The sequence below is a fragment of the Echinops telfairi genome, unplaced genomic scaffold, assembly GCF_000313985.2.
Source record: "Echinops telfairi isolate 266 unplaced genomic scaffold, ASM31398v2 ScPeMD7_9;HRSCAF=40, whole genome shotgun sequence".
NCBI lineage: Eukaryota > Metazoa > Chordata > Mammalia > Afrosoricida > Tenrecidae > Echinops > Echinops telfairi.
This window is the reverse complement of record NW_022103906.1, coordinates 51534167-51554082: the sequence shown is the minus strand read 5'-3', so window position 1 is coordinate 51554082 and position 19916 is coordinate 51534167. Positions and strand designations below refer to the sequence as shown.

At 38.2% G+C, this 19916-nt stretch overlaps 1 protein-coding gene across 3 annotated transcripts in view; it reads left to right on the top strand.

Moving 5' to 3' along the window:
• Positions 1–12823, top strand: part of CNOT7 (CCR4-NOT transcription complex subunit 7) — a 29441-nt gene extending 16618 nt beyond the window's left edge. For 2 of the 3 annotated variants that reach the window (XM_004696171.3, XM_045286738.1), the window contains exons 4-7: positions 1579–1740; positions 5757–5901; positions 9242–9352; positions 11206–12823. In XM_004696171.3, the coding sequence (XP_004696228.1) occupies positions 1579–1740; positions 5757–5901; positions 9242–9352; positions 11206–11334 (547 nt within the window). In that variant the 3' untranslated portion in view covers positions 11335–12823. The remainder of the gene's footprint in view (positions 1–1578; positions 1741–5756; positions 5902–9241; positions 9353–11205) is intronic. The other variant, XM_045286739.1, reaches the window with a different exon arrangement.
• The last annotated feature ends 7093 nt before the right edge of the window (positions 12824–19916 follow it).

Below are 19916 nucleotides of genomic sequence, written 5' to 3'. Positions count from 1 at the left end.
ATTAATAATCCTTTCAAATGATTTCTAATACCTGTACTCGGTCCTTTTGGATACACCGTAATGTACCCGACCATCCACTGTAGTTGGCTAGACTTTTAGGTTGTTTGCCTTTTAAATTTAGTTGTGTCCTTTGGCTTTTGTTTTCTTCCCTGCTGGGCCCCAGGGTGTTAGTTATGGATCCAAGTAAAATGAATTCCTTAACAGCACCAGTCCTTGTTCTTTTTATCATGATGCTGCTTACTGGTCTGTTTCTTCTGTTTTCTTTATGTTGTGGTGTAATCCATACTGATGTCTGTGTCTTGGCTCTTCATCAGTAGTATGTCAAGGCCTCTCCACTTTCAACAAGCATCGCCCTCTTGGAGGGAGAGTCTAGTTTTTAAAGGTTCATAGTTTTTTTGTAGAATGAGGCAACATGTGTGCTGTTAAACAGAAGAAACATACATTAAATTCTTCCAGGTAGGGTGGGATGACATTTTCCAAATGGATTTTCTAATAGTTTTACTAAAAAATGACTGTTGCAGTTTTTCTGCATTTGCCAGCTTTGCTGTTTTGCAAAGACATACTAAAAGTAATTTTCAGAGAGTAAGCGGTAGGAATACGTTTTGGCCTAAGTGATAAGTACTTTTTAGTTTAATTTGTTTTGTTTTAGCTTTAGTAGAATTTTATTTGTCTGTAAGTCCAACTCCAGACTGAACTCACTCCCATTGAGATGCTGCCGACTCATAGGGACTACCCTACAGGACAGGGTAGAACGGCCCCTATAAACTTCAGGGTGGAAAAATCTTACTGTCTTAAGAAGTAAATAGAACATTAAATTTAGTGGCCAATTCACAGAATACTCTTGCATTCTTAGAAACATGCTTGCATTTTTGACAACTGTAATATTTGGGGCACTTGTATATTTGTGCTTGGCTGTGGCTTTTTATTTCAATGGAATTTCAAGGGATTGCTTGTTAACTAGATTGCTTGGTTTGAATTTGGAAGGTAATCCTCCAGGATTAGCACTGTTGGAAGAAGAAATTTGTAGCCATTCTAGCAGAGGCCTTTTAAACAGTTTGACTTGAGCCATGTGAAGGCTCATTCTTTGTGAGAAGACTCTATCTTGAAGATGGAATGGAGTGTTCAGATGTTTCATTGGTCTCTTTTCTGGTGCTGCTGAGAGCATGGGACATGAATATAGGCCTTCACAGCTTCTGGTGCAGCATTGCAATGGCTGTTAACACTGTGAGCCCAGGAAGGAGCAGATCTGTCACTTTGTGGTAGTCCCTGCTGGTAGAAGACCTCTTTTCCAAACTACGTAAACTTGTGAGTAGTAAATGAAATTGAATTAGTGACAAAGATTTTAGTATCACCATTGGACTTTTTTGAATGAATACCTAAACACTTCTGGGAAATTTACCTTTATTTTAAAATTATTATTTCTTTAATATATCTTGAATCGTTGGAACACTTGGAGCCAAGCTGACCCTTACTCTGTTGTTTCTGCACTGTGGTGGTAGGTGAAAGAGGAGACAAGTTTTTGAGTTTGTTAATTTAAGTATGGCACTTTTGATATTGTCTTTCTCTTTCTTCTGCCAGGGAGGACATGTATGCCCAGGACTCTATAGAGCTACTAACTACATCCGGTATCCAGTTTAAAAAACATGAGGAGGAAGGCATTGAGACCCACTATTTTGCAGAACTTCTTATGACATCGGGAGTAGTCCTCTGTGAAGGGGTCAGATGGTTATCATTTCATAGGTAAAAAGACTGCCCTGAAAAGGCATTTGTGCTACCAATTTGTACCTGCATCTTATTTGTTTGGGTCACTGTTAACAGCATTTTCAATCGTGGTTCTAGAAAGAATGGCCTAGGAGCCCTGTTGTGCCACAGTGGTTAAAATCGCTCAACTGCTGAGAGGTAAACAGTGTGGACCCACCACCACTCTGCAGGGGAAAGTTGGGACAGTCTGTTTCTGTACCGATTTACAGTCTTGGGAGCCTTGTTGGACAGGTCGACTCTGTGCTATCAGGTTGCTATGAGTCCGAATCATAGCAGTGGGGTTAGTGGGTATTTTAATGTTGGTCTCCTTAAAGGTTAATGTAATCGTGAGGGATCCATCTTGGCCTGTGAGAGCGTGTTGCCTAGTGAGAAGAGTATAGACTGCCAGAGTTACTTAACATCTTCTAAGCTGTTGTTTTGGTTTTTGTTGTTGTTCATTTTTTTATTTTATGCTTTCAGAAGTGAAACCATTCATTTAAAAAATTTTGTTGTCTGCCACATACCAGGCACTGTGATAAGTTTCTAGGGATTAAGACTAAACAGTAATCTTAATTCTGGTGTACACAGTATGAAAGGGAGATAGTACGGCATGGCCAAGGCAAAGGAAGATGGACAGATATGTAAGAATGAAGGGCAGCTATAGTAAATAATGGAGCCCTGGTGGCATAAAGGGTAGCTAACCACAAGGTCAGCAGTTTGGATTCACCAGCTGCTCCACAGGAGAAAGATGAGGCTTTCTACTCCTGTAAACAATTACAATCTCAGAAACCCGCGAGGGCAGCTCTACCCTATCCTATAGGGTCACTGTGAGTCAGACTCAACTCTATATCAGTGAATTTTTGTTTGAATTTATGGTAAATACTATAACATGCCAAATCCTGCAACCGTACATATAAATACTTGTGCTCACGGGATGCATAGGTAGATAGGCTTGCTAAACAAGAGTATACTTAAATTCCTACATAGATACCGTTGTGGATGTTTCTACATTCCAATCTGTTTCCAGTTGTGGGAACTTACCGTATATACTTGAATATAAGCTGTTTTTTAGCACATTTTTTAGTCCAGTTTTTGTGGTGAAATTAGGTGCTTTGCAGATATGCGGGTAGGCTTATACTCGAGTATAAACGGTATGGTTTATAGCCAGACAGCTCATGGGACTGAACTGTTAACCTTGAAACCTAAGGACTGTATCCATATAGGACATCTGAACCAACTGACATGGGTAGTTCATGCAGATAATGTTCTACTTATCTCACATTGGTGAGTAGTGTCTGATTTGAAAAGCTTGTAAGTGGCCATCTAAGATGCAGCAGTTCTCTGACGATTTGGTGTGAAGGATACTGATGAAAACCAGACTCAAGGAAGTAGCCTGACACCAGAAGAGCCAAGTGGTGCCCGGCCACCACTATTGACCACTCTAACCAGAAACATAATGGAAGGTCCTGGTTAGAATGGGTGAGAAATACAGAACAGAATTTCCATTCCTTATAAAGAGACTCCATTTAATGGTCTCTTGTAGACTAGAGAAACCCCCCAGAGGATTGCCCTAAGACCCTTCATACTTAGAATTGAAGCCACTGCCTGAGGCCACATTTTGGCCAAATAATAGACTGGGAAGTAAAATAGAAAATAATGCTCATCATGAATGTGTTCCTTATTACAATAATCAACTACTGGAGACCAAACAGGTAATATTTGCCCTAAAGAAAAGAGAAGAAGGGGGGAAGCGGGATAAGTGGAAAATGAGAGCAGGGGGGTACTAGGAGAGTTCTGGCTCCTGGTGGGATTGCACCCAGTGTCAGAACCATTCGTGTGTGGGTGGTTTGGGGAAAACGGATTTGCTGTGTAACTTTTCACCTAAGCACGAGAAGATGTTAAAAAGCAAGGGGGTAAAGGATTGCAGGGATTAACCTATCAAGAAAGATGAACATTTTAAAAATTATTATTTAAAACCTGATTCAGGGAAGTCGTCACTTAGAAAAAATATCTTGCAGGATTGTAATAATGTGTCTTTAAAGCAGCTAGTAACGTGCTGAGCACACATTGTATTACTAATAATAGGTAGTTTTTAATTTTTTTTTAACAGTGAAGATTTCACTTTATTAAGTTTGGGGTGGTTAATGGCTTTAAATGTAATTTGCAGTTGAAACATGTCTCCATTGAAAGGCTAATTCATAACTGTCTTCAGCTTTAACTCTTAATTTTATTTTTTTTAATATATAAATCAATTTATTGGCTCTTACAGCTTTTTAAAAAAAATCATTTTATTGGGGACTCATACAACTCTTTATCACAATCCATACATAAATCCATTGCGTCAAGCACATTTGTACATTTGTTGACATCATCATTCTCAAAACATTTGCCTTCTACTTGTGCCCTTGGTATCTGCTCCTCATTTTTTCCCCTCCCTCCCTGCTTCCCCCTTCCTCATGAACCCTTGATAATTTATGAATTATTGTTCTTTTGTCATGTGATACACTGTCCAGCATCTCTCTTCACTCTCTTTTCTGTTGTCCATCCCCGAGGAAGGAGGTTATATGTAGATCCTTGTAATCGGTTCCCCCTTTCCACCCCACTTACCCTTCATAGTTTTTAATTATTTTTATAAAATTAAATTAAATTGCAAAACAATTGCTGGAAACGAAATCATTTCCAAGGCAAGTGAGTGTTCTTCTTTAAAACTACTTCAGTGTAGTGAATTAAGCAAACTTGTAACAAGGACTGCCTTGGCCTGGGAGTGACGTGATGTGGCCTTATGTTGCACTTTTCCTTTTGAAACATTCTCTTACACAGATGCTAATGCTTATATTTCTTTTAATTAGTCAACTTATTGGGAGCTCGTGCTCCCAATATAACAATTATAGCAATTTATAATTCAATTAGATCAAGCATAACTTAGCAATTACTACCATCATCAATTTCAAAACATTTTCTTGCTTCTTGAACTCTTTGATAACTGTGAACATTTATTTTAAATGTGAGTCTCCTGCAAACTTTAGAGTTTGTTTCTGGCCTGAGGAATGATTGTAGTGAAGGACTCTTCATTTTGTCACCTTTCCTGCAAGGCTCCACTTACTTGAGCTATCTATACATTATGAACATGTTAGTCAGTACCTCAAGAGACAAGACTTAATTTTTTATTTTGTGGGAAAATTTTGATTTATTTTTATTTCCTAGACACGAGGTGACAAAATAACTGGGAAGCCTTTATCTGTCCTTTTATTTCACATGACATGTACTTTTCAGAAAATATACTCAGCAAATGTATGCCAGGCACTGAGGATATCAAGATGCTAACTACAGTTCAGAATCTTAAATTGAACCCTGGCATATGTGAATATTTGTCCAGATACATTGCAAGATTTTATCCTACTAAAGGTCATTAAGCATTTTCTTCATCTTCTATTTCTAGTAGATAAATAATTGAAGAAATTTAGAACCTCCAAATAACGTGGTCTTACTTTAATGAAAGTAATAAACATGTTGACCAGTGTTTCATTACTAAGGTTACTTCCTTGCTAAGCATGAGAAGTGTAGGCATTTCTGCTTACACCTTGATATTCTTGGTCTTCATTGGTAAATTCTCCCTTTTTAAAATTAGAAGTAAATATTGTGAAAATTTAGATGTTGTATCTTCAAAAGGTATATGTATAGCATCTCTTATCGAATATATATCAGTTCCAACCAAGTATTTTCAAGAAAAAAAGAATTTTTTTTAACTTAGATTTTTGCTGGAGTTTGCATTTGTTGTTGTTGCGCCTTTTCTGAGGTCTCTACTATGGGGGTGGTGACAGGCATGTCAATCTCCTTATTGCGGATTCTGAGTTAAAGTTTCAGGCTAGTAGCACTGCCTGTAAGATGATGTATCGTTTTGCAATACAAATGTAAGCTCATTTTTTGCAGTGTTGTTTTTGTTTGTAACTCAGAATATTTTCCATATTTATGATACTTAAAGTGTTCCTCTTCTGTATTCTTTTGACTCTTTATAGTGGTTATGACTTTGGCTATTTAATCAAAATCCTGACCAACTCTAACTTGCCTGAAGAAGAACTAGACTTTTTTGAGATCCTACGATTGTTTTTTCCCGTCATTTATGATGTGAAGTACCTCATGAAGAGCTGCAAAAATCTCAAAGTAAGGTTCTGAATGGTATTGCCTGTAATCGTGGTATTTTAAAATCAGATTCAAACTATACTTTTTAGTTGAATGTTAATTGCAGTTAAATTAGTTGATCATTTTCTTTTCATACATTAAAAATTAATCACTTAAAGGAAATTATTTTGTAAAATTTCAATGTATATTGCCAGAATAAATGCTCAACAAAATTCAAACTAAGGGTCAGATTTTTGTCATTGCTTGTCAGAGTGCAGATCATAAAGCAAGACAGAAATGTAAGTGTCAGTGAGATGCTATATACTCCTAAGTGCAAGTTGTCCTCTATAAACACACATCTGTAAGATAAAATCTGAGGTATCCAGTGATAGGCAGGTATATTTAATAGGGTGATGAAGAGTGTCCTTTTAACTAGTCTTCCTTAGAGGCAATTTTGTCGACTTTAGTTATATAATAGTGTTTCCAGGATTAAATTACATATCTAATATGATCTCCGTAACTTAAAGTAGTCAGCTTATTTGTGGTAAGTACTAAATGTGTAGGCCCTTTCTAGATAGACAACAGCTAACTTTTTGTTATTGCTTTATGTGTGTGAGGTTTCTAAATTGTAATTCTCTTTAAAGGAAAGTTTCTGTAATAGGGAAAAAGTACCCCGAAGAATTCCTTGATAATACACGTATATTTTTGATGCTGTTTTTAGGTGTATGAATGTTTATTTTTAAGATAACTTTAAGATATAAGCCAAAGTTACTGTTTCATTTAGGTGTACATTGTTCCCTCTTTTTTCAGTGAAAACTAGTGTAGTGTTCCCAAAGTAGGTGACACCAACACGGCGGGGAGGTGGGGGGTGGGCGGGTGTTCGGACGATCCAGGAGGCCTGCAAAAGCAGATACATGCCTTTATACTGGATATGAACTATGCTACAAAAGTTTCTAATTATTAGAGGAGCGCTGAGTAACTTTTTGCTGTAATTTCTTAGGCCAAATAAGTATGGGAACTTTATACCTTACCTAGTGTTTTTCCCATGAGGGTAAGTACAAAAGTATTGCTCCTGGGTTCCAGTTTATACATGTACAGGTTTATTACAAACAAAAAGGATTTAAACATGTTTCTGTGATAATGGGTGACTACAGACAATTTATCTCAATAATGTATTTGTCTCATTCTCAGTGGAAGGCCTTTGAGAAAAAAGGATATTAAGTATTGCAAAAGCATTAGCTGAGCTCTAAGATTTCTTTTCTCATCAGTGTTAGAGGGATGATCACTGCTATTGAAAATAATTTTATGGAGCAAAAGAATGAGCAACAGTTTGAGAAATGATGTACAAATGCGCTTTACACAATTGATGTGTGTATGGATTGGGATAACAGTTGTATGAGTCCCTAATAAAATGTAAAAAAAAAAAAGAATGAGCAACAGGACTACTCTTGGATTTACCCATACAATCCAGAGAGTAAGATCCAATTAAAATCATTACTTCCAGGGTATCTTCTGGGCTAATTAAAATCAAAGCAGAGAGGTCTGCTCAGTAGCTTTTGTTGTTGTTGTTAGGTACCGTTAAGTTCATTCCCACCCATAGAAACCCTGTGCACAACAGAACAAAAACACCGTATTGTCCTACGCCATCCACACAATTGTTCCCATGCCTGAGCCAATTGTTGCAACCACAGTGTCAGTCCTACTTGAGGGCCTCTTTTGTTTCCCTTCCACTTTACCAAGCATGATGTCCTCCAGGGACTGATCTTCCCGGACAAGATGTCCAAAGTATATAAGACTTAACAAAGTATACAACTCTACCCTTCCTTGCCTCTTAGGAGCGCTCGGCTTTACTTCTTCCAAACAGATTTGTTTACCATTTTTGCATTCTATGGTCCTTTCAGTATTCTTCTCCAGCATCACAATTTAAATGTATCAGTTCTTTGGTCCACATGCATATGAAGTAATGGAAAGTACCATGGCTTGGGTCAGGTGCACCTGAGTCAGAATTAACTTAATAGCAGTGCTTTTGGACTTTTAAAAGAAATATGCTTGTAGCAGATAAGAGCAGTCAAATAAAAAAAAAAAAGAACAGTCAAATTCTGTGTAACTTGAAGATTCTTTTAGCTATGACTCAAGTAGGCTATCCTCGAAGCCCAGCCCACCCAGTTCATGAACCCATATTGCATGTTGAGAACTCAAGGCTAGTACATTTTCAGCTATCTTTGGACATGGCTTTTTAAATTGACATACTTGTATAACAACAATTATTGCTCATCATATATATCATCAAAAAGTCTCTACATATATAAGATATACTGAATAGACCCTAAGTGAATTGCCATGTTAAAATTTAGGTCAAGAACCAAAATGCTTTTTAAACTATAGACAGCCATAATATGTGACCCTATTGTGTTGCTTTCCTAAGCAGTTGCTAATGATACCTAATCCTCCTCCTATTTTTAACACAGAAGCAACTGCCGTTCAAAGCACTATTTCAAGCTGTTATGTAACAGGGTTAGTTGCTCTTAAAGGCTATAACAATTTGGAAAAGAATTTCTTTGTGCTGTTGGTGGTACTCTTTATTCTTTTTTTATTTTATTATGGCACTCTTTATTTCTCTTGATTTTGCCTTTTTTTTCCTCATGCTATTCTTTCACTTCCTCTTTCTGCCTTTTTTCTCTTCCCTTTTTTTTTTTTCTTTTACTGTCTCGTGTTTCTGTTTTAATACCTGCAATACTGTTTAGGCAGATTTTAAAAGAGCTTGCTTAGCAATTTTAATGACATTTCTTTTTAACACAGTTGTAGCTGAAAATTACTCATAAGGACTTTGTTTTATAAAAATACTTAGATGGAAAATACCTTAGTTGGCATTGTGGGGAATACAATTAATGAAGTGAACAAAAATGTATATGAGTTATTTAATGGAAAACTAATGTGCTCTGTAAACCTTCACCCAATTCACAATAAAAATACACATACAGACACAATCCAACATATCTTAAGTTGGATTGGTGGGAAGTTTAAGAAAAATTTAAAGACTGCCAAACAGACTGATGTAATTACAGACCATTAATGTACTTGCTAACTATTGTCCTGTGTATCATTTTTCTCCCCTCACCCCCATATTTTTAGGTTTTGTAGCAAAGTAATTTTCCTGTTTCATACTTTAAACTTGATCAAGATCAATACATCTCACTCTCTGTTCATTATAGACTTTTCCACATTCAATCTATAAGTACTACACATTGTCTAGTTTTACAGTCTGCATAAGATCTAGCTTTACCTACTACCATTTGTTTATATATTGGTTAATTGTATAATTTGTGAATTCAGGGTTTTGTACAGTACTCTTCTGACAGCCTCTTTTTTTTTTCCCATCCAGGGTGGGTTGCAGGAAGTCGCCGAGCAGTTGGAGCTGGAGCGGATAGGGCCACAACATCAAGCAGGATCTGATTCATTGCTTACAGGAATGGCCTTTTTCAAAATGAGAGAAGTATGAAGACATCAGTGCCTTTTTCATTTGGTTATGTTTTTAAAACATTAAAAATCTTATCTCTGGAAAAGGTTTTTTGGCAGTAAGTGAAGCTATAACTAGAGATTATAAAGAGCATATCCACCAAACTTAAATGAAGTCCTCAGCCATTTAAAAGTCAAAATCCAAGTTGCCGTCATGTTCTGATTCATGGCGACCTCGTGTATCAGAGTAGAGCTGTGCTCCCTGGGGTTTTCACTGGCTGCTGTTTTTGGAAGCAGAGGGCCAGTCCTTTCTCCCATAGGCCTCTGGGTGGCCTTGAATCTCCAACCTTTGTTATCAGCAGATTATGCTAACTGTGCATACAACCTGGAACTTTAATTTTAAAAATAAGTTCTCTTAAATTGTAGCTGAGAAATGGAAGACTAAGATTCAAAATTTGAATGGGATAGATTCAACCATATTTCTTAGAAGAGAAATTGAAACCAGAGGTTACTAGCTTTGATTGGATTTTTTTTTTTAATTGGGAAAGGGTAATGTAATAGTGTCAAATGTGACTATAACGTGTGGATATTCAACCATTTGACTGAAAACGGTCATAGTTTTATTTTGAAAAGATTTTGACTTGACAGGTCTGTAGGGTCTGTAGGACCTCCAGGGGTTCTCCAGTACGACTGCCACTTGTAACAGATAATAAACTGGGAACTTTTGATGCCAGCTGATGTAGATGAGGAGTGGGATAGCTCAGGTCTCTTTCTGCAGTAGTGCTGCCTCCACCGAGTCAAAGACTCCATGCGTTAGATGTGTCCAAGCATTGCCTTTTCTTTAGCATAAGCTGCTTGTGAAAAATACTTGTTTGTATCGGTCTTTAATGTCTTGATTACACATTTTTATAGAGTAGGACTCAATGCTTTTTAATACATTGAGTCTTACGGATATTTTAATTCCAAGAGTGTTAAAACTGTAGTAGTAGCTGAATCAGAATTCATATGGGGCAGACCCTACTTCATTGCTAAGAAGCAGAGAGAAACTCATCAAATATAAGGAAGTTAGATGTGAAAATATGTGGAATTTAATACACAGAGGTATATATTCTACACAGATATACCCCATTGTAGGTAAATACAAAGAAAATTGATTATACAAAAACAATAGAGTGGACTGTAAGTATTCTTTTGCAGACATCCAAGCATTGATTCAGAAATCTGGGAATGTAAAACTTTATGTAGATATCTACAAATAATAACCTGTTTTGCCATGTGATATTCAGAAATAATTCAGACTGTACCTTCACGACAAGCGATTCTTTTGTACTTCCCAATGCTGCATTACAGAGTTAAAACCACCCTTTCAGTTTTCAGCTTTGCATTTTTAAGAATGCCTTACTGGTTCAATGAGTGAATTCTTCATTTGTCATGGATTCTTCAAGGACAGTTACCTAGTGTAATTGTGCTCAGAAAACGTTTAATAACTTGATTTTTATTTATTAATTTGTAACAAAGGAGTCTTGCACAAAGATTCAAGGCAACTTGAAAACCTAAACTTTTTCTTCCATGTCATTGCCTTTTTTCATTTATTCTTACTATTGAGGATTGTTTATTAGAATAGAAATGTCTGATTGCAAACTCTTGTAACACTGGTCTAAATGTTAAAAACAAGTATTTATACATGTTGTACATAGTATCCTTTTTTAATGTCTTCGAGCTCCCTACTAATTGAGGACTGCGGTTCATCCCTTAGATTTAAGTGTGGTCTCACAGGAACACATTAGGAAAGGGTTGTCAGTGTTTACATTGCTGAAATAGAAATTAATTCCCTTTGATTAAAATTATTTTTTGTTTTCTTCTCTCCCCCCTCCCCCAATCCCTTTTTAGATGTTCTTTGAAGATCATATTGATGATGCCAAATATTGTGGTCATTTGTATGGCCTCGGTTCTGGTTCATCCTACGTACAGAATGGCACAGGGAATGCATATGAAGAGGAAGCCAACAAGCAGTCATGACATGAAAGAGCCCTTCCATTTTTACTTTATTTTATTTGAACTACACACATGCTTGTATATAGGTTTTATCTCTGGTTGAACCCCGTGGACAATAGACAATACCTTATTTTTCCCTTTCAGAGCCCACTTATTTTTTGCCTGTCAGTCCTTAAGTAAGATCATTCCTATTTCAGATCTTCATAAAGAAAAGCATTCAGGTTAAATTTGGCCCTAACTTTGACCCTTGTTAGCAAGCGTGTGTGACAGAAAATGGGGGAAGCCACAGCATATTTAATATTTTGATAAATTTCACCTACTTGGGCTTGGTTTGTCTTTCCCCTCTTAAATTAACTAGCACTGACTGTAATTTATTTCCCTGTTTCATGTCTCTCCCATTCTACAGGAGTTTTAGCTATTTGAGATTGTGGACCATCAATTTTGCACTTTGGAGAGTGACTGTAACTCAAAATCCTCTGTTTTATCAGAAATTTTGACATTTGATCTTAGCTGGAAAAATAACCATCTGCCAACTTTAAACAGTATTTATTTTTGATCCACAGAAGATAGCACATTAATTGTGTACATTGTTGACTCATCAAGACCAACCCCCAAAAAGACAAAAGAAACTACTGAGGAACTTAGAAACTGCTGTTTCTGTGCGTAGTGTTTAATCTTCCAAGCACATCTCGTGTCTGTCAGTTTCTATTTGGCATGTGTAGGCTGCTCTGTGTTTAGAGGTTTTCAAACCAGCCTTACACCCTTCAGGAAAAGTCCCTTGTGGTTGGATATTTTAGTAACTGCCAGGAAACTGGTCTCCCAGATGTTGAGGCTGCAGTAATTTTATGATAGCACACACCTCTTGATCTGCTTCTTCTGTTCCATCACTTTTTACTTTTTAGCCATACTTATGACGCTCTTGATTTGTTGATTCTACAAATCAATTTGCATTAAACTCCAAAGATAGCAAGTCTTTAGGTATATTTTGTACCAAAATAAATTAGAAGACAAAATCGTGCTTTCATAGTTGCTGCAAAAATAACAAATTTGGTGCAAAACAACAAAATTCAAAGGATATATATGTGCGCTTATATATATATATCTATATAGCTAATAAAATTACCTGAGGCGTGTAATGCTTGTTTATTTTTTTGTGTATATCTTTGCAATCTATTTTATATATGTTGACAAAAGAGACTGTGAAATATTTTGCCATCCAGAATATGTGACCAGACCAGAGCATGTGTAGGAAGATGTTTTGGTAATCATTAACTTTACCCTGAAATGATGGACTACAAGTTATGATGTGTGTGATATCTACACTTCAATCAGTACTATTAGCAAATCTCAAAATGTCAGCCACATTGGTTTGTTTCCCTTGTACGTTCTTTATTCATGATGTGACAATGCTGTGACTGGGTGGTCCTTTTTAAACAAAACGTTATTTGCAAAACAGAGGGTATTATTTGTTTTTAAAGCTTTTGTAAATAAAGGCTTCAGAAATGTTTTCTTACATAGATGTTGACGGCTGGTGATTTTGTTGAGAAGTATTAGGTTATTCTGTTTATATTCTTGCAACTGAGTAGAACTTAGTCACTTCTTTCATTAACACGTTGACTTTTAGTCTTCTAACTGAAAACTCGCTTTGAGCCGTTGGTCTTGAGCCTTCCTTAAGAGTACATCAAAAAGGTATGGCAAGTGGGCCGCAGAAAGTTTGTGGGGAAATGGAATGAAAAGGTAGTGGAATATTTTAAGAAACTTTTGAAGCCTCCTTGTAAGAATTGATTTCTCTACAAAAATGCATTTATTTGGAAAGATGTGTGGAATCTGGTATTCCTTCTTATGGCTTCTTTTTAAAGCTGGTGTAGTATAGCACGTCTCTAGTAGAATTCTTGATATTTTGATCTTCAGCCTCTTAAATAGGAATTGTAAAGGTTGCTTTTTGAGTAGCCATATAGTTGCTGGCTTTTGTAGCTTGTATCAGTTTGGTTTCTATCCCTCAGAAGCAATAATATTTTATAACTTCTCTATGGAAAACATTATGATCTTTACTAAGTCTAACTTTTAGGTATATATATATATATATATATATTTGATTGGCTTTTTATTTTTTTAAGTGTTCCTGAGCAATTTATTCTGGACTCCACTGTATTAAATCTGCTCAAGCAGAGATCTGCAAACCGCAACATGGGGTGCAAAACCAGCCTGCTGCCTGCTTTTAGAGGGGCTGGACTGAGAACTCTTTTTAAATAGTTGTGAGGATACAAAGAAAAGATAAATCATGACACTTGGAAATTATATGAAATATAAATTTCTGTGTCTATAAATAAAGTTTTATTGGAGTGCATCCATGTTCATCATTTACATCCCAGTCTGTTGGGACTCTCGCACGACACTGGCACACTTGAGTCTTTGCTACAGAAACTGATCATGTGCTCTCTCACAGCTTCAGGTTACTGCTTGGTACAATGCAAATCACAGCGACCTGACAGCGTTCTGAGTGTCATGTATCTCGGCATTTTATTTTTTCAATTGTCAGTTCATCCTCATGTCAAAGCAGGGGAAGTATACTTGTGCAATCATCGAAATGTAGTGAAGTATGGGTAATTCATTTACTTAGAAAGCATTGTGTTTACTGTGCAATGACATTATAGCTGTCGTTTAGGAATACAATACCAAACTCCAGAATTAAACTCTACCATCAATTTCACCTGATGGTTGCCCTTCAGGATAGGTTAGAGCTGCCCCTGCGTGTTTCCAAGACTGTCACAGTGGGAGTAGAAAGCCATTACGCTCTCCATTGGAGCTGCAGCTGGTTTTCAACTGCTGACCTTTTGCTTCAACAGCGCAACACAAGGCAGAGGGAGACTTAAGATTGTTGGTGGAAATACGAATGAAAAGATAATAGGGTTTCTCAACAAACTTTTTGAAGACTCCCCTCAGCATGTCAGCAAAATCACATTGTATCCACTTACACAGCAACTGTCAAGATGAGAAGATGTGTGAGTGATACCATGGCACCATCTGTCAAAATGAAAATGAAGCGAGCAAAGTTTAACTTGTTGTCCAGTGTTCACCTGGTTATCCAAGCAAAGAAACGTTACTGGTGGTGAATTCGATTGTGTTTACTTGCGTGTCCACAAAGAAAAGTTGTCTAAGACTATTAGACTTTCTGTCAGAGTTACCTGGAGAATAAGACAGTGGAAGCAACAGCAGGTTATTTAAGACACAAAAATGATGGATGGTTCTCTAACCCCTGCTGAGTCAGCAACTGCTACTACTGTTGCTTGGTGCTGCATTTGAAATGCCTGGAGAATGTCTCAATAGATCACGTGAAGCCGCTACCAGTCTAACAAGAGTCTCGTCTAAGAGGACGTGAGTGATGGCAAAAGTGTTCCGTGGAGCGGAGAAGAGTGTAGTTGATTAATACCAAGGTGGTGAGACCGGCTATTAGCATGCTGTTGAGTCAGTTCTGCCTCAGCTGCCCGTTTGCAGCAGAACCAAACTGCCTGGTCCTACTCCGTCCTCAGCCACTGTCAATCCATCTGCAAGGGAAAACATGCTAAAAGGTAAATACCAAGAAAAAAATTTTGTCTTACAAGTGATGTGTATGTTCCATTAAAGTTATGGCTAAGGGCTGACGTCTGTGTCAGTACCTATCTGTAAAAAGACATTTTCAAAAATGAAATACATAGGGGCTCATTTCAGCATCAACAGACATTTGCAATCATTTCTGAGGACACTAACAACCTAATTGACCAAAATATTACCATCCCAAATTTCAGTCCATATTTGTAATTTTTTAAGTACTCAATTACGTTCTTAATTTCACCAAGGGAAGTTTTTAGAAATTTATTTTCTCATTATATAAGTGCCTATATATAATAACCTGTATAATCTCCAAAAGGAGCGCTGCTGGCAGAATGGGTCCCTACACGGTCTGCAGTGAGAAACAACAGCCGCTCCTCCAGAGGAAGGTAAGGCAGAAAATTCAAACTGCCATCAAGTCAGTTCCAAGTCATAGTGACCTTACAGGGGGGAGGACTCACCCCATTGGTTTCTAACACTCAGTCTTTATAAAAGCAGAAAGCCTATTTCTCCCATGGAACTGCTGGTGGTTTCAAACTGTTGAGCTTGGGGTTAGCAGCCCAATGTGTAGTGCACTAGGTCACTGTGAATTGGAACAGATTTGATGGCAGTGAGGGTTTTTGGTTTTCTGTTTTTCCCAAATCTTAAAACTTTTCCTATGGGTCTTCTGCAGGAAGGTTTGCTTTATCCACTATAGGTTATCCTAGGGAGCATATCTTCTGTTTCCATCTGCAGTAACAAACCTTTGGGCAAATAACCTCTGGTGAAATACAATGATGAATATGTATAGACATTTTCATTCCCATAAAATGAACCTTTGTTTTAGGACCTAAAAATTATAAGGCAAAAGGGTTGGGAAAAAATTATTAAATGAGTTCTAAATGTAGGTATTTTATAGTGAGTTAAAGCAGACTCAGACCATTTGCTGTGTTGGGAACACAGGATGAGCGTTTTGTATATGATACAGCATTGCTTTAGAAATTGCATTTAAGGCATTTAGAAATGTAGGGTTACAGACAAATCACACACAACAAGCTCACTGCCGTCAAGTTGATTCTGACTCCTAGTGACTGAAGGGCCTACAAAATTACCCATTACTTTAGACTTTAAAAAGGTGGGAAGGGGTGTATAAGTGAAAATCAACATGGGGCAAAGATTCCAAGAAGAGATTACTTTCATGTGCATTTCTACATTATCCTAATTTGTTTTAAATACTGGTGTATGGCATTGTTACGTGCCATCAAGTCATTTCTGACTCAGCAACTCTAAATAGAAAAAGAACACTGCCGGTCCTTCACCATCCTCAACGATTTTTAGGCTGGAGCCCATCGTTACAGCCACAGTGTCAACCCAGGACATCAAGAGGCTGCTTTTTCAGTGACCCTCCACCAAACATGATTTCTTTTCCCAGGCCCTGTGCCTTTCGTAACATGCCCAAAGTATGAGTGATAAAGTCATGCCACCCGTGATTCGAAGGAGCATTTGCAAGTTGAGATTTTGCTGACGATCATTCAACAGTGGTTGCAACAGTGCCTTGACAGGCCTCCAGAAATCCAGCTGATTTAAAAGATGTGGAGCAAGGTATATCATTGCCGATATCGGATCTTGGCTCAAAGCAGAGAATACCAGAAAGATGTCTACTTGTGTTTATTGACTATGCAAAGGCACTCAACTGTGTGGACCATAACAAACTGTCAATGGCCTTGAGAATTACAGGAATTCCAGAACACTTCACTGGGCTCCTGTGGAACCTGTGCATGGATCAAGAGGGAGGTAGGAGAACAGAGCAAGGGAATCCTGTGTGGTTTAAAATCAGGAAAGAAAAGTATGCTAAGCAAATAGAAAATCTGTGTCATAGGAAGACTATGACATCGGGTTGGAGGAAGGCTTATCAACGACTTGAGCTAAGTAGTTAACACCCTTGCTTGCTGCAAGTGAGGACACGAAGCACTTGCTGATGAGTTCCAGTCTGAAAACGCCAAGAGCATGTGCCTTTTACATATTGCCCGAATCGTGTCAGAGGTCTCAAGTTGTTTTGAGGGAAACCTTTCGCCGTTTCTGGTCTTAGACACCACCCCTCCTGCCCCCCGAACAAAAACTAACATTGCTTCCTGTCAGCTTGTGTCTTTTTAGCTTAGGGCTCTGTTTTCTTCACTTGAAGATAGTTTTCTTCTGTAGCAGAGAATCTGCCATTTATTAACTGGGTTAATGTCTTATACTCATAGCAACCCGATAGGAAAGGTGTGTCTCTCAGAATGCACTTAAGGGAGTAGACAGCTTCGTCTTTCTTCCACAAAGCAGCTAGTTGTTTCAAACTGCTGGCCTGTAGTTAACAGCTCAACGTGTAACCACTACACTGCTCGATGGCAATGCGTTTGGTTTTTAGTTTGGGTAAGAACATTATCTGGAATACACAAAGCAATGATGAGCAGTTACTAGTTTAAAACACCATTGTTGCAAAGGAGTCAGTGCAGTGGGCTCAGGTAGCAACCTGTTCTTGAAGCATCTGACTTCAGAGGCCATAAGTATTGAGATGTTACATACCCCTGCAAAACCCAGATGTAAAGGAGAACATAAAACACAACTGTGCTTGTGCTATACATGGTCATATGCAGGCATACCTTGAGATTTGACAGGTTCACGTACAGACCATCCCAATAGTGGTTTCCTGTGTATATAAAAGTCCTGTTTGCAGCATACTGCAACCTGTTACAGGAGTCCTGGTGCCCCAGCCAGGTAAGCACAGGGTTGCTAACCATAAAATCAGTGGTTCACACCCATCAGCTGCTCCTTGGGCGAAAGCTGAGGCCAGCTTCTCCCATAAAGATTGGTAGTCTTGGAAATCCATTGACATGCTCGCTGTGAGTCGGAATCTATTTGATGGCAGTGAATTGGGTTGTTGGCGGTGGTGCAGTACATTACTCTTGGGGCTGCAAGCTTCAAAGTCAGCAGTTTGAACCCATCACCTGCTCCTTGGAAAAAAGATGAGAATTTCTACGCCTTTAAAAGACGTGTAGCCGTGGGAACTTACAGGGGCAGTTCTACTCTGTCCCTTAGGGCTACTGTGAGTGAGAATCGACTTAACAACCACAACGAACAAGTGAGTCAGAATCCGTGGACTATTAACCACAAGATCCACTGGAGCGAGGTGAGGTTCTGTTTCTGTAAAGATTTGCAGTTTTGGAAATCCTAAGTAGGATTGCTGAGTCAGAATCAACTTGACGGCAGTATTTTTGGATAGAAAGTGTCAAATAACATTATGAAACAGTTTAAATATTGTCAGAATTACCCCCTAATGGTACCAGTAGACTTGCCTGTGGTTCAGGGTTGCCACACATTTCAAAGTTTTTCTTTCTTTAAACAAAAACAGTATCTGTAAGCTGCAGTAATACAAAGCACAATAAAATGAGGCATGTCTGTACGGATTTGCAGCTGATCCTCTCTGGCCATTCTGGAGCTCATCCAAATTCTCTACGCTTTGCCTAAATTATCTTCTGCAGAACCTTAAAACATGTTTGCTTTTTACTCTGAGATGTGTCTTTACGGTTGGTTTTAATATTTAACTTCCACACCATAAATGTTTGATGCGGTCCTCTAAGATACTTTTCATCCTGCCGGGAAAAGACACTAGAGCTAAACTCTGACAATAATAGCTTTGCTGTCCTCGTTGAATAAGAGGAGAAGCAGTCCATAGAACCAGCTCTTTAATTCAGCACCAACAGAATCCTACTTCGAATAGTTGGCTTGTCTGGGTTTGATTAAACATCTTTATTGATCAAATAAAAATCAACAAATATTAATAACTTCTGTCCATGATTGAGTTCCTTACACTGGCAAATATTCCCTGCAAGCCTCTCTTTTCTCACCAGTTAGGAACTCCGTATGTAGCATAAACAAGAGTTGAACATTAGTGACTTAAAGATCCCCTTTGGTTTTAGTTAGTAGTCAGAAACAAGCCAGTCACAACTAACTTTTTTAACCTTTTTCCCTCGACTTCCCACTAACAAGACCACCAAAGTAAGGTCTGTCTGAGGAGGTGACCGTCAGTTTCGTTTTCAGTGTACTGTCATCTGAAAGGACCGTCGTGTCCGCTGGCACCACACAGAGGACCCTCTTTGAGCTGTTTGTGGGCATGAGGACAATGAAGGAGTGCAAGGAGCAGTATAAGTAGCCCAAGCTGTCCTATGGTAGAGCAGCCTCTTTGCTTACATTTCCAGGGGATTTTGTTTGGGGAAGGAAAAAGCAGCATCCCATTCCTGAGTGTCCTGCTGCCTGCCATTGCACTAGGAGCTGCTTCCTGGCTTTTGAACCACAGGGGTTTCCTTGAAACAAGCCCAAATGGAGCTCATTTCGACTGACGGCACGGTGCTCCATGGCCTTTATTATGAATCGGCATCAACTCAGTGCCAATGGCTAATCTTTACAGAAGCAAATCGCCAGGCCCGTCTTTCATGGCACCACTGGGTAGAGTTAAACTTCTAACCACTAGGCTAGTAGTCAAGGCAAATTCAGTCACCCAGGGACCTTCTTGGAAACAAGCTTCTTGAATGCACCCCTCAATGATGTCCACTGTGTGCCAATTAGGACTCTGATGAGAGATGAGCAAACGAACCACAAAAAAGAGACAGTGAAAGGGCATCATGATGTATTATAACCACTTCCTCTGTCAAGTAACACAGTCAGATCCTTTGGTCATTATTCTACAGGACGCCCACTGCAGAATAGATTGCTCAGTTTTACAATCAAGACTGCTTTAATACTGGCATTTATTTAGTGCTTTTAATTAGTTACATGATCAAATTACTAAACTGTCAATAAAAATTATAATCTATAAATGTTTACCAAGTCAAGGTTCAAAAATGTTAGTGGTATCTTTGTAAAAGAGTAACAAATACATACGGTGAGTAACAGGGTCCTGTTCTCCGTCTGAATAGATTAAGTATGTGGAAAAAGCAGTGTAAGCTGCAAAAACTTTTTTATTATTTGCAGAAACATCTTACCTAGAGATATATGTTACT